This window comes from Spermophilus citellus (assembly GCF_964194105.1).
Source record: "Spermophilus citellus genome assembly, chromosome: 13".
In the NCBI taxonomy this organism is placed as follows: Eukaryota; Metazoa; Chordata; class Mammalia; order Rodentia; family Sciuridae; genus Spermophilus; species Spermophilus citellus.
Genome location: NC_138193.1, coordinates 92,403,460 through 92,418,156, shown reverse-complemented (window position 1 = coordinate 92,418,156; position 14,697 = coordinate 92,403,460). Strand labels below are relative to the sequence as shown.

Below are 14,697 nucleotides of genomic sequence, written 5' to 3'. Positions count from 1 at the left end.
TTTGATGATCTCTGAAGGTACCTGTGTTGTCAAATTGTGAAGCATATCAAATGCTCTTATTCTATCAGTGACCCTAGAGCACAGGGATCACCAGCTTCTATTCTAAATGCTACAGGAGGTTTTAAAGTCTATGCTTATCTTAAAATGTCTAAGGAATTAGGTAGTAGGCTTTGGAATATATACCAGAAGATAAATTAAGGTTAATCCCTAGTGCCAGGGTCAGTCCTCTAAACAGCTTTACTTCTATACTTTGACCAATTGTCAGAAAGAAAGAAAGAAAAAAAAAAAACATGTTATGCATGCAATAGAGTTGGTATTTCTCCCAAAGGATAAGGGAATGTAGAGAAAGAAGGTAAGGGTACAACTAACCCTAATGATTCACTCTAGGTGCAAAAAGTGGATATCCACCCAGAGGAGTGTGACAGTACAGCAACAAGAAGAATCTGTGCACACATGTTCTGGGTGCCTGCTCTTCTCTAAGCACTTTACAGAACTTACCAGTTGTTCTTTACAAACCCACAAAGTGAGGGTAGGTCTGGGGTCTGCATTTAGATAGGCTTACAGTGAACATGAAAGGTCACAGAGCTGACAAGAGTAGGACAGGGATCTGCCAACTCCACCCCTTGTCCCATAAGTATTCAACTTATGCTGAAGGAAAAATCGATCCTATTTCAAGTAGGAAACGATAGTATATTCTCGAAGAAAAGGGTACTGTTTGAGCCTTAATACCAATTGATTTTAAGTGGTTCCCGCACACCCTTTCATTTTGAGGCTGAAAGGTGTCTCATTTGTTGGTATTTTTAGTCTAAATCTGTTGGAATCATTCCATTCCAGACTGTTCTGCCAACTGTAGTGACTAGTACCGATTAGTTGTGCTTTGTTATTAGCCACATACAATTGCATGTCAGTGACAGAGTGGCACAGCACATAATTGCTTAGTTACTAGATCCAACTTCTGTCTTCCTGGAGTAATTTTTTTTTTTTTAATCTGAAAAGCAGTGTACAAAATCAGCAGCCCTCGGCATTTTATTTTAACACAAATGCATGTTGGGTGACAAGCTGCTTTATCTAAAAATTATAATATATGTAGTTAAATTTATGGACCTAGAACTGGTTAATAGGAAATAGACTTACATTTTAAACGTTTTAAAAGCAGATGTTAAAGTGAAATCTAAATTATGTTTTTGTATATGCTACGTGTATTTGGTTATGAAATGAGGAAAGAAAAGAAAATTTTCAGTTGTTACCAGTTCTTTTAAAGATCACTGTGTTAAAAAAAAAATACTCCCATTTGTATTATTCTGTCATTGAGCTGAATACTTGGAACTGATGCTTTAGCAGGCAAATCAGGATTTCTTCATTCTAGAATGCATTTAGAGTCTTCAAAAGTCTCTTTTACTTTAAATATGGACATGTGTGGGGATTTGCTCACTGCCACTGGGCTCAACTTGATGATAGAGACACTCCCTTCTGGATATTAGTAAAAGTCAGTCATAGCTTCAAACTTCCATTGGTTACTTAAACATGAGTAAGGTATTCAAACTTCCCTCAGTCTCATTCTGGGATTGAAATTAAGATTTGCAATATAAAGCAAGAGCTTTGTTTTTCCAGGGATGAAAAGAAACAACCATGGTTCCAAGTGAGTGTGGCTATTCTAATTGAATGCTGGCTTAAAAAATAATAGTGATATATGAAACTTGCCAGTAGATACAGCATCCAAAATAGAACAGGTCCATTTCCTAAGCCCCGTGCTGGTAGATATCAAGAACATCTAGACACATCATGCATATTGTCCCACAAGCAGTGGGATCTTTTTAAATGGCTGTTATTGATGGCAGCCATCTTAATTTGCATATTTTAAGTCTAATGTTTTTTCCTTCCAAAAGATATAAAAGCAGTATAAATCCTTTGTAAGTGTAGGAATTTATTTTCTTAATATATAATATATTAGCCCTATTATAAACTAAATAGACACATCTCAACTTTTGACTTTCAGTTTTATTACTGTTACTTAGATATGCCGACCTTTACCTGTTCCTTTCAGGAGGAAACTCGCTTGTGTGGTGGTACTGGCTCTGCTGGGCTAGGGGTCAAGGGCCAGAAAGTATGATTACAGAGGATGATATGGAGTACATTCTCCTGCCTGCAGAGGATTGGGCCCTAACCCTCAGTGCTGAGTAGCTGTGGCTTTGTGCTGTCTGAAGTTTAATGATTATAAACTAATTCCTTCCATGAGTAAAAGCCTTTCTCCATTTCCTTCTCTTTTTCTTGGAAGTTAACACATTTCTAAGTTTCTATGATGCTTAAGGGAGGCTTAAGCTACAGCACAGGAAAATGAGTGTTAAAGTACAGCTGCTTTCTCCCCACCCAGCTTCCCCCTTCACTTTGTTGGCTTTTGTGTGGCTGACGTTATAATGTCGTGCACTTTGCTTATCATATGAGTATTTTAATTATGTTGAGTTACAATGTAATTCCAAATTTCTAAATTTTAAAAGAAACTTTTGGAATATTGCCCTTTTATAAGGTGAATGCCCTGTATCAAGTTCTTGTAATTCCTTCAGAACCAAGAATTCATAGAACTCAAATTGAGGGGGGAAAAAAAACCTGTGGAGCAAGACAGTCTCATTAACTGACTGCTTCTATAGTTGCTAACACCAACAGCTTCCTGCATGCCGACTACTGTGCAAGAGTTCACTCTACACTGGCCCTCAAATTGTCTTAGTAATCCAGTGTAGAAAGCATAATGATCTGTCATATTTTCAGATAAAAAGTTAGTAGATCAGATACACATTTGTGGAGCCTTTTTAGTGCTGGAGACACAGAAGACATGGCACTTGTTGTAAGGTAGTTGGGCTTCTCCCACTAGCACAGTGACCAGTGAGTGTGGAGTAAGCTTGTTAGCTCATGTGCTTTCTCACAGAGGGCAAGGCCACCCTAGGCCTTATCACTTAAAGAAAGCTCTTAGAACTTTTGGCATTTGAGCTGGATATTGCAAGAAGTTAAGATCATATATTTCAGGGGGAAAAGCAGTATGTTTGAAGCAGAGGAATTTCTTTTCTTTTTTTCCCCTACCTTCAGTTTTACAAAATAGTACTTTGAACATTTAGCCTGAGTGGAAAGGTTAAATCAGGAGATTCATAATTGGTATCTTTGGGGCCCAGGGAAACAGTGATGTGGACAGTGATACAGAGAGAGGGGACTTGAATGTAGCTTTTCCCTTAGACACCAGGCAGGTCACAGTGGATACAGCCCAGCCTGTTAGCCTGATGGTCCAGTGATAGCAATGGCTGGCCTTCACCAAGTGTTAACTGTGCACCAGATCCTGCCATGCATGCTTATATACATTATTTCATCTAACCCTCACAACCACCCAGTGAGGTGTTTTCTAGATAAAAGACACAGAGATTAGGTGACTCAGTCAAGAGGCCCCAGACCTCCGTACTGTTCACTGAGCATTCCTCACTAAGGATAGTCCCTGTTGGTGGTATTCTCATGATCTAAAACTTGCTACTTGTGAACATTATAACCCCATAGACATGCAAGGGACAACACCCCACACACACCATGTAGGTTGTCAAGAGGAAAGAAGAGAATATGGAGCAGTTTAGTTTCTACTAAAACTAGCAAGAAATTTGTCTTACCATTTTGATACCAGTTTTTAGTTGTACATGACTATATTTTATCCATAAACATTAAGAACTGTCTGTAGGAGATAGACTGGGACATATAAACTATTTTAAAAGTAGATTGAAACCTATTCCAATTCTAAGATTAAATGTGAGAGTGGTGTAGAGTGACTGAGTGGAAGATAGAAGGGACTACATGGGAAAAGCAGACCAGTTAAGGCTGAGCAACAGTGTTGATCTTGACCAGTGTCCCTGATGGAGGAGAAGGGTCTGGCAGATGGTGGAAGCTGAAATACTAGTTGCAGGAAAGTTTTGAAGGTAAATAAAATGTGAATATAACTCTGAATGTGGCCAATTGGTATGACAAGTGACTTCTTTTTTTTTTTTCAGTTTTGTTGTTGTTGTTGTTATCATAGAAAGTATAATAGTGATTAAGGCTAAATAGACCAAAGATTGCTTGATTTTTCAATGTAGATGAATAAACAGTTACCATTCCAGGGGATATATCATGCTCAGAGCATCAGTAGAAGAGCAGGTCTGCTTTTTCTAGATGTTTGTCAGACAATCCACCATAGCAGGTAAGTTCCCAGAGTAGCATAGTGGGCCTGTGGGCAAACCAGCCTTTTCTCAAATGGTGAATACATTTCCTTTTGACAGCCCTGTTACAAAGCTTTACCTTGTGGCTTCCAGCCTCTGGCCCACTCCTCTGCATCTGGCCTGGTCTTTCTTTAGATACAGTACTGCTAAAGCTTCTATGAGCCTCCATCTGTACCCCTTAGACCCCGTGTCAACAGCGTGCAGCTTTCCTAAGGGACTGCCCCTCCAGTTCTGAATCTAAGCCTTGTTGATGGAGACATTTTCATTTTTTATAACCCAGCTCTTATTAAGTGATGATTATTTTATAAGGCTATTAGGAAACCAGATTGAAACCTGGTCCTAAAATATTCACAATGTAATGGGGACTGACAAACATTTATAGAAGACTTGAAGAACTGTTTTTAAAAAGCGAATCCAACCCAGTGGGTTTAATATGGAATGAAGTGAGGGGGTTGCTTCATTTCTTTGTTATTATTGCATTGAGGGTAAATTTAAATAGAGTGAAATTACACAACTTAAATGTCCAGTTTGGTGATCCTGACAAATGTGAGCACCGTGTAATCCCCAGAGTCCTTGTCACCCCTAAAACTTCCTTATGCTCCTTCCAGGCACTTCCTATAGGCAACTGCTATTCTGATTTCTGTCCCCACAAATTGGTATTGTTTGTACTCTCTGGTCTGGTAAGGAATCCAAGTCTCATCAAAGGTCTCCAGCTAACAACAGAATAAGGAGGACAGCAATTTTCAGAGACTTTGCACCAACATGCCCTGTATCCTTGGGCAAAACACTTAATCTTCTCTGAGCCTCGAGTACAGCGTATTATTAAATGTCCTTGTGGCCCCTTTAGATCCAACCCTGCGCCGACACTTCTAGTCTCAAGCCCCACCGTCTGCTCAGTACCCTGAAACAAAAACAAGTGTGTTCAGTCCTCCCTGCTTTCCCTCCTTATCCAGCCACATCGAGTTCCAGCTGTATCATATCAGTTGTTCCTTGTAATGTTTTTGGATGTGTCTCTTCTTTGGCCACTGCCTCCTCTTCATTCTGGCCTTCTGAATTATTACCAGCTGTCAAATTACTATCTTTACTCTCTTGCCCCTGGTCTCTCCATACAGTGTTGTCATTGCCCCCAAAACAATTCTTCTCTGTTTAGAACCTCCCAAGACCCTCCAACTTTCAAGATGCTTCTCCACCACCTGGAGTGTTCAAATTCTGAAGTATGATAACCCAAGGGCCTGCGCCACCTGCCTCCAGCCCACTTTCAGTGCCTTGTTTCCTACCCTGCTCTCTGGCCTTGCTCTGCCTTCCAGGTCCCCCTTCTTCGCAGTGGGGTTGCTCAAGGCTTAATGCAGCCCTCCCCCTTTGTATTTTGAGGACATCTTGAGGGAGATGAGGCTGCTATTCACATTTTCTCATTTCCAGCATCTGCAAGGTAAATTGCTAAGGAAGATGGAATCTCTGGTCAGGGTCTTACTTGGAGTTCAAGTTGATGTATTTTTAAAACTTAAAAAATCACATAGAAGTTTTTATACATTTCTGACCACTTATTCAAGTCTGATTCTGAACTTTTTTTTGCAGTAGCTTTCATGGTAAAGGTGAGAAAGTTTGCATTTATGTGGAGAGGATATTAAGGGGTACTGAAATAGTGAATCCTATGGGTAAAGGGGCTAATCTGTACTCTTCAATTCCCATCTCAAATCCTACCTGATGTGCTTTTCCATTTAATTCTAGAATGGCAGATTACCATTTCTGGGAATTAAGATAATTTTTAAAAGTCTTTGTGATAATTAGCAAACAGGGGAGAAAAAGGCTAAAAATAACTATTAAATATTGAATCAAGTATTATATTTATAGCCCCTGTTTGTTCACCATGGTTCACTCTGTCCTGGTTTTCCAGTGTTTTGTTTCTTCATTGTGAGTCAGCATTATACACCAATTGATCACTGCTAAAACAAAGATATTTTTATCTTTTCCAAACCTAGGTAAGAACCTCGATGCTGTCCATGACATTACTGTGGCATATCCCCACAACATTCCTCAAACAGAGAAGCACCTCCTCCATGGCAACTTCCCCAAGGAAATCCACTTCCATGTCCATCGACATCCAGTAGACACCCTCCCCATGTCCAGGGAGGACCTGCAGCTCTGGTGCCACAAGCGGTGGGAGGAGAAGGAAGAGAGGCTGCGTTCCTTCTACCAGGGGGAGAAGAATTTCAATTTTACTGAACAGCATGTAATTCCACCTTGCAAGTCTGAGCTCAGGGTCCTTGTGGTCAAGTTGCTCTCTATACTGTACTGGACCCTTTTCAGCCCTGCAATGTGCCTGCTCATATATTTGTACAGCCCTGTTCGGTGGTATTTTATAGTCACCATTGTAATCTTTGTGCTGCAAGAGAGAATATTTGGCGGACTAGAAATCATTGAACTTGCATGTTACCGTCTTTTTCACAAGCAGGCACATTTAAATTTAAAGAAAAATGAATAAGATGGTCAGGCTCACAACGTAAAAACCTAAAGGGATATTTTGGAAATGTCTAAGCCTTTGTAAACTGAGATGCATTTTGCATGATTGTCAGATATTTCTTACTATCATCATTATTTGTTAAAAGATATTTTGCACTTAATTTTGTGGGGAAAATATTGCTACAATTTTTTTTAAATCTCTGAATGTAATCTTGATGCTGCGAATGTAGCAGGGATCGATTGCTGTGACATAACTTGGGCCATATTTTTATTAAACAATCATCAGGCTATTGATAGACAAGGTATATACAAGTTCTCTGAAAGGCCCAATCTTCTAACCCAACAGACTCACCAGACCAGAAGCAGGTGTGGAACTCATGAGTAGTGTGGCCCGACAGGCACTGGTACTTGACTGCCCAGCTCACCCCCGGAGGTGAGCACTCTTCCTCCATGCAGCCACGCACGTGGTGCCCGGGCTCGCTCCCTGGGCCCCGTCTGCATCCTTTGTATGCCAATCAAACCCATCCCATCCTCCCTTAAGATCAGAAAACATACCTCCCTTATCCCCAAGATGATCAACATAGGAATCTTCTCATTCCACATAGTATCTTGGGCTAACCAAGAGATCAAAAGACCACCTGTGCCCTTTCTTCACCTGGAAAAATCACACCTGCACATGACTCAGGGAGCAACCACAGACTCTCCACTTGGAAACCTTAGTTTGAATTTTAAAAGCTAGGAATTAGCTCCAGTTCTTCACTCATCCTCAATCTTGCATGCTTAGTGCTGGTTTCCTTACAACTTGGCAGGTGTAGCTTTTTCTGTTAAAAGGGGTAGGCATGCAGCCACATGCTGTCTTAGAGGCATGCTGAGAGGAACATCCTGTTATTGTAGACAGAAACTTTCTTGTGAAATATTTTTTAAAACCTACCAAAAAAGGAAGGTTATTGTTTTCTACATGTGCATGGGTATCTAGCTTCTGCCATTAAAACAACCACAAAAATACAGACATGGCAGTAATGGTTTATCCTAAATTATTCAAGCCTGGTAGCTTTGATAAATTTTATACAAGGATAACACAAATGAATCCTTTTCAATGATAGCAGGGAAATGTCTCTCTTTTTAGTCCCAGATTTACTCTTTCAATAGTAATATTTAAACCAACTTTTGATCAACTGTTCGTCTAAATATTTCTGACACTTGGAGTCAGAGGAAAATCTAGCAAACCAAAAGCACTGTCTCCTTCTGAGGCAAAAGGAGCATGTCATCATAGGTTCCAGCCCATTGGAGCTCTGTCCTCCTTTTTTTTTTTTTTTTTTTTTTTTTTGCCTGGTAATAGGGATAATGGTCGAGCTGCAAAAATATGAGCCTATTAAAAGTCTTTAGCTTCTGGCCAGTCTGTGAGCTCTACTGCTCAGTGAGCCAGCTTCCAGAGCTACTTATTGCTTTATGTACTCTTGGGGCATGAATGCCTTCTCTTTAGTGACATCTCATTTTTGCTTGACAGTGACTTCTACCCAGCAGTTCAGTCATCCATTGCCATGAAAGGTAAGCACATCATGAGCTGAACTTACTGAACAGATTCTGTGAGAAAGCACTGGTTGGGGCAGAACACTGTGGACATATCGTATTTATTGAGACAGTATTAACTAGTGCTCACCGAAACCACCAACCCACACTCAACTGTTTCTTCAAAGCTGCTATTGAGCTAAGCTGGCCTGAAATCTCATCTGCTCCAGAGGCTGAGGCAGGAGGATGACAAGTTCAAGGCTAGCCTGGGCAACTTCACAAGGCCATGTCTCAAAATGTAAAAGGGCTGGGAGTGTGACACAGTGATAGAGCACCCTAGCTTCAGTCCCATGGAGGGGTCAGCTGTTGATCCTTTAGGGAGCTTACTAATTAGTTATTATGACATATTCCAGCCCAGCCATTTACCTTTGTGGGGTTTAAGGGTTTTTTTTTTTTTTTTTTTTTTTTTAAAAAAACCAACTTTTTTCCCTTTCCTTAATGAGAGAAGTCTCTAAGTTTCTCCAAGACTTCTTTGGGTCATATTTAAATACAGAAATAGTTTAATAATCAGGATTGCATTTGTCCTGGGTTAAAAATGATAAGCTGTGTTATCTACCCCAGGTGAAACATAGCCCCCTCACCTGCCTTTCCTGCACATTTATTGGTCAGGTTACAACTACCATGTAAATGTGTTTAAGATAAAACACAAAATTGATTTTACCTGCTCAAAATTCATAATTACAAAGCACTAAAATCTGTAAAATCCACACTGTACTTGCTTTAAGATTTAGAAATAACTCCAAAAAATGAGTCTTCTATTTTATGACAGGAAGGTCTTTTTTCATTGTAGTAATTCATGTTGATCTACACATTTTTAACTGTGTTTAAAGCCTGAGTCTTTTTTAATTTAAAAAAAAAATTAAAGAACTATAGTTAATGATTTGGAGCTTAGAACTATTTAAAGTTGATACTGAAACACCACGTGCATTAGCGCAGCTCCAGTCATTGTGACAGTCCCCCGGAGTTTTTTCTGCCACGCTTCCCACCATCACCGTGGGCTCGAATCAGCTGCAAGTCTTGCCCCTCCAATGAGTTCTACTCACTGTTCTCTCAGTCCTTTGAAGGTGACTTTGAAATGTTCGCAGTGTATTTGTCCAATTGCCAAATTTACCATTCTAAAAGGTTCTAAGGATAGCAAGTGTGATCTATTTACAATATGAACCACTGTGCTTAAAATATAAGGGGTATCGACTGGGTAACGAGTTCTTACACCACATATCTTTTATGAAACAAGCCAAAGTACTTGCTTCAAAATTTAGAGAATATAGTGAAAAACTTAAAAAATAAATGTTAAAAGAGCCCATCATTTTAGACTTCAATAATCCTTCCTTATGCCATCAAAATGCATGTTAGAAAAAAATAACAGCTTTCATGTAATGTCATTTTGAAATGAATTACTGCAATAGCACCATATCAAGAACGGGATATTGGTGGCCAAGACCACATCTTGAGACAGGCATGTTCTGTTTCCCCTGGACTTCACGCTCTGGCCCCAATAATGACACCCCTGTGCACTCTTACAGTAAGGACTAATGGAGGAGCCTGTTGGTGTTAAATTGTTTACATTTTTTAATATAAATAATGTGCTTTCAGTGCCTTAGTTTGGGTTTCTTTCTTTTTTTTTTTTTTTTTATTCCAAGAATTCTGCAATGCATTTCTTAGGTAAAGCCTCTTCCAGTGGGAGGAAAGGGTCTGTAAGTACCAGTCACTGAGTGTAACACCACTCAGTCACATGTGGGGAAGAGCACTCAGTGCTGAGGCGTGGTGGCCCTACAGTAGTTTTCATGCTGTAGAAGATGAAAGTGGTTCTGCCACATGATGAGCTTTGGTTGAGGTCTGGCCCTAAAGTTGTCTTGTCCCTCCCTAAAATTTTTATTTCAGAAGAGAATCTTGGTTTTAGTAATTCATTTTTTAAAAATATCCTTATGTGAAAAACACCAAGTTTTAAAAATAACTCACAGAATGGCCTTAGTTTTTAATGTCTACTGGTGTGTTTTGTGAGTCGTGTTATCTGTGATCCACATCCAGAATAAAGTGGTGTACGTGAAATAGAGTTTACATGTGTGTTCTGCCTCCATTTCCTCAGGCATAACAGAAACGACAGGTTCTGGTGCCACTTTGTCTCCCTGTGCTGTTACAGCCTTTCCAAGGGTAGCGTTCAGGAAGAACTGGTAGCTCAGGATTCTTTGGATTCTTCATTTGGCAGGTATTAAGAAAAAGTGGCCTAAGCTAAAAAAGAGTATACTGGTTCTCCTCCGGACAATTTAGTCATTCCAACACATGAGTCTTCAAGGTCCGTGGGACTCCATGCTCCCCTTCCTCTCCTCACTGTTCAGCAGTACAATTATCTTACGCTAAAACTTAACAAGTGTATAAATGTGTCCTGCCTACTGAAAGCTGTGATGCCCATTCTGTCGTGAGTTCTCCGGTGAGCTCTCCATTGTGAGTTTCATGGGGGGAAGCCCATGGTGGTGTTTGGGAAAGGGGCATTCAGGGCCAAAAGAGTGCAGACCTAGCCCCAAGAATGCTGGTCCCAAGGACTGAACCATGGGGCATCCAGGGCTCCTATGTTCTGTTTGAGCCAAGGGAAAGAATAGAACATGGTCTCTCTTTAGACCCCAACTAATATCCAGCATGACCCATTTCATTGACAAATTATATAAACTCATTTGCCTAGAAATGCCATGTGGAACCCATCCCTGGGTTACTTGCCACCCTCTAGTGCCAGAGTTGGAGCTCATTTCCCTGGACCACAAGATGGGAGCGGGATGAATTTTAAGAGAACAGTCAGGCATCATTGCAAATAGCATGAATCAATGCCAAATGACCACAAATGTCCACAACTATTAAACTTCCTAAACTTGCCAGTGGACTTAGAGTAGGTGGGCATGATTTACAGAAAGCCTTCCAGGCTCCTGCCTGAGGACTGCACCCACAAGACCTAACAACCTCCCCAAAGCCCCCACCTCCTGACACCATCACCCTGGGGTACAAATTCCAGGGAAACATGAGCAAATGTTCAGACCAGAACAATTACATATGGTGGCGAGGTGGACAGGTTTGACAGGACTAGGATAGAAATTAGACTTCTCTGAATATATCTGACTTCATATTACACATGACTTTGGAACCAACTTTATATTTTACAGAATTATAAAATTAAAAGGGAAAATGTAATTCCTAAAAATCAAAAGGAAAATGAAAATTAATCTATATCAATATTGTAGCTTAATCATGCAGAAAGGAATTATTTCAGGTAACTATATATCCCTAATAGTGAATAGCCTAAAGGCAAAAGAACTACCAAAAAAAGTTAAATAATTTTTGTCATCATATTGTTGGCTGTCAGTTTATAGTTTATTTTCTGAAACTATTGCATTTACTATAAGATAAAGAGTATGGGTAATTATGATAATGTTGCTAGGAACTAAGATTTTCAGTGTAAAAGAAAAGATGTATAAATATAAAATTAAAGAAATTAAGTAAAAACCCAATAATCCTAAGTATTTCTCTTTAATTAAAAATATATATATATATATCCTTCTAGTTTTTGCTCTCCCCATTGGAAATGCTCAGAAATAATAACCAATAGTAGCAACGAGCCGCCTTAGTGCCTGATACTGGAAATCCATTTCCACTTAAAGAAATGAGGCAGAGGCTCGAAGACTTTAGTCTTTACAGTAAGTCATTGTGAGTCTACTGCTGAAGCAACTGGTATAGGGCTTCATGGGTCATATGGGTAGCCAGTCAGCCTGACCCAGGCAGTCTTTCTGAGTGGCCAGTGTGTCAGGAAAGATCATCCACTTTGCTGTCTGTCCACGGGACCCTTTGGGAGCCCAGGGACCTACCCAGGGTGGATTGCTGTCCCTCAGACTGCCTAAGCCTTCCAGCCACAGGACCAGCACCTCAGCAGGGTCAAGCAGACCAGCAGTTGAGCAGGCATCCAAGTACCCCTTCTCTTCTACCAGTGGGATCTCCCAGACTCTCCCTGGAAGCCCCTTGTTGTGACCTCACAGGCAGCCCAGTTCCCCATTGGTTCCTGCAACAGGGGAAGGACAGGGTTGGGGCATCAGGGAGATGGTTCCTGGCCCCAGGCTCATCTTCTACCTCCAGCTCTTCCTGAGGTCAGGGCTGGCAAATCTGACACACTACGGCCACCTGCAGAGTTTTAATACCTGCTTGGGGGTGAGAGGGGCATGGATACCCTGATTAAATGGTCAGGCTTGAGCCTGGGGAACCAGAGCTTCCCCAGCTCCCCAGGGATTCTGATGGGCAGCCAACCTGCCTGATCTACTACCTCAGACCTCAGACTTAGGCTCCCACCCTCAAGACCTCTGGTCACCCATGTATAAAATGAGCATTTGGCCTTAGATGTTCTGGAAGCCCTGAGTGATTCATGAGTTGATTTAACTCATTGTAAATATTTATTAACTCCTTACTAGATGTGAGCTCCTGGCTTGGCCAGGGAAGAAACAAAGATAGGCAAGCTTTACTCTTTGCTCTTTACACACATACACTCCTCTCTTCAAAATAAACAAAACTGTTCATGAAGCAATGAAGCACCACATCCAGCCAACCAGACAGAAATAAAGAGGGTAAATCAAAGAAGACACCCTATGCCAAAGCCTCACCTTGGCTGCAGTGCCATGTTTGGGTGCAGATGTGGCTGGAGTCCCCCTGTCCTGCAGGTGGGTAGAGGGCATCAGCCCTGTGACCACCTGTCCACTGCCCAGGACTAGGATGGTGTTGAAGACAGTAGCTGGGAGTACAATATCCAGAGACTGTTGTAAAGTGACAAAAGAACCGAGCCTGCTCCCTGTGATCATTTATATTCCTGGCAGTGGATGCTTCCATGCCATGGGCTGGAGGAGAGAGAATCCATCTTCTCTGTAATGCCCCATTCTGTAAGGTCAGAACACCAACTGGGAAATGCCCTTTAGGGACCAGCAGCCTTCGGGGAATGGAGAAGACTCGGGTTCCCTGGTTGGACCCGGTGGGTACAGGGAGAAGGCCAGGGAAGCAGATGGGCTGTCAAGGTGTGGGTGCAAGGGACAAATGTGAAGTTGGGCCTGAAGCCAGATGACAGAGGGTGCAGGGCTTTAAGGAAACTCCATAGTTCTGAGAAGGAGTGGGTATGCAAAGAGCCGCCTCCTGTGGAGGTTACTTCATTCTTCTGGCTGCACATGACTGGAAGGTCACTTGCCTAGAGGAGCCAACCCCTGATTCTAGGTAGGGTATCACTGGGGATGAGAGCCCCTGCCTTCTCAGGAAGTTGCTGGCTAGAAACCAAGGGCCAGTTCCAGGGGAGTGCAGCCCAGTCAGCCTCACAGGGCCTGCCTGGAGAAGGGCCCCACACTTGCTTCAATGTGCATCTGCACCATCTTCAGCTTCTTGGTAGTTTTTGAACAAGGACTCTCATATTTTTCTTTCACATTGGGCCTCACAACCAAGGTAGTCAGTCCCTCCTGGTGGTTATAGGAGATCCAGGAAATTCTAACTTCAAACTGTGGTCCTAAGCCCTGGATCCATGAAGCCAGCCTTCCCCACCCCACCCCAGAATGGAGTCAAGCTCCCAGGTGATCCTCGCACGGGCAGGCCGTCACTGAGGAATGGTTTTCCCAGTCTGTGGCCTGCAGAAGTCTCTGCGGAGCTGTGGGCACCTCCTTTCCAGACATGCCCTCCCTGTGCAGCCCAGCATCATGGGACCCACAGCCTGCCCTGAAGGCCCCTCTCTCTCTGCCTCCAGGTGACCCATCACCTGAAGGTAGGGACTGGATCTTCATCTCTGCACCAGACACAGCGGGGGCCCAAGAAGCTCTTTTCCCCTTCTCACTGTTTGAACTAAAAAACATTCGAGCTCTGGATTTCTGCCACTGGCTCCTTACATAGCTCATATGTTGCCCCTTTCTGCCAGAGAAGCGTGGGATGCCAAGGAAGGGCTTAGAAGTTGACCTGATACCCCTGAGCTCCAGGGACAACCTGACAGTTGCAATTACATCACAGGTCCTTCAGAGCCTCCTTTCATTACCAGTCATTTTAAATACCCTATTATTTTTCAGAAACTTATAAAATAGGTTTATTTTTGAAATACCCATTATCCTCACAATGTGTGAAGTGCACTGCTCTTTGCCCATGTGGATTCCGGGAAAGTCCTCCTGTGTTTATTTTTCTGAGAGTCATCAGAGATTAGGAGCCTGCTTTCCTGGCACTGAGAGGCGCGTGCATGAAGCAACCCAGGCAGAAACTGGCCCAGGGAGGATCAGGGGCAGCCTGTGCAGTAGGATAGGGATGATGGAAACTTCCCGACTTTCCACTAGTGTGCAGAGGATGTGAAGGTGGTAAAGGTCAGCCTTTATTTTTTTTTTAATTGTTAATCTCATTTGGTCAGAATATTTTAGAAAAGTCTACTATATTCTAGAACAATATTTTGGTCCTGAGACCTTTC

At 42.0% G+C, this 14,697-nt stretch overlaps 1 protein-coding gene across 9 annotated transcripts in view; it reads left to right on the top strand.

Moving 5' to 3' along the window:
- The window catches only part of LCLAT1 (lysocardiolipin acyltransferase 1), a 186,330-nt gene extending 177,674 nt beyond the window's left edge, over window positions 1-8,656 (top strand). For all 9 annotated transcript variants that reach the window (XM_081264759.1, XM_081264758.1, XM_081264757.1 and 6 more), the window contains one exon: window positions 6,203-8,656. In XM_081264759.1, the coding sequence (XP_081120885.1) occupies window positions 6,203-6,705 (503 nt within the window). In that variant the 3' untranslated portion in view covers window positions 6,706-8,656. The remainder of the gene's footprint in view (window positions 1-6,202) is intronic.
- Window positions 8,657-14,697: the final 6,041 nt, after the last annotated feature.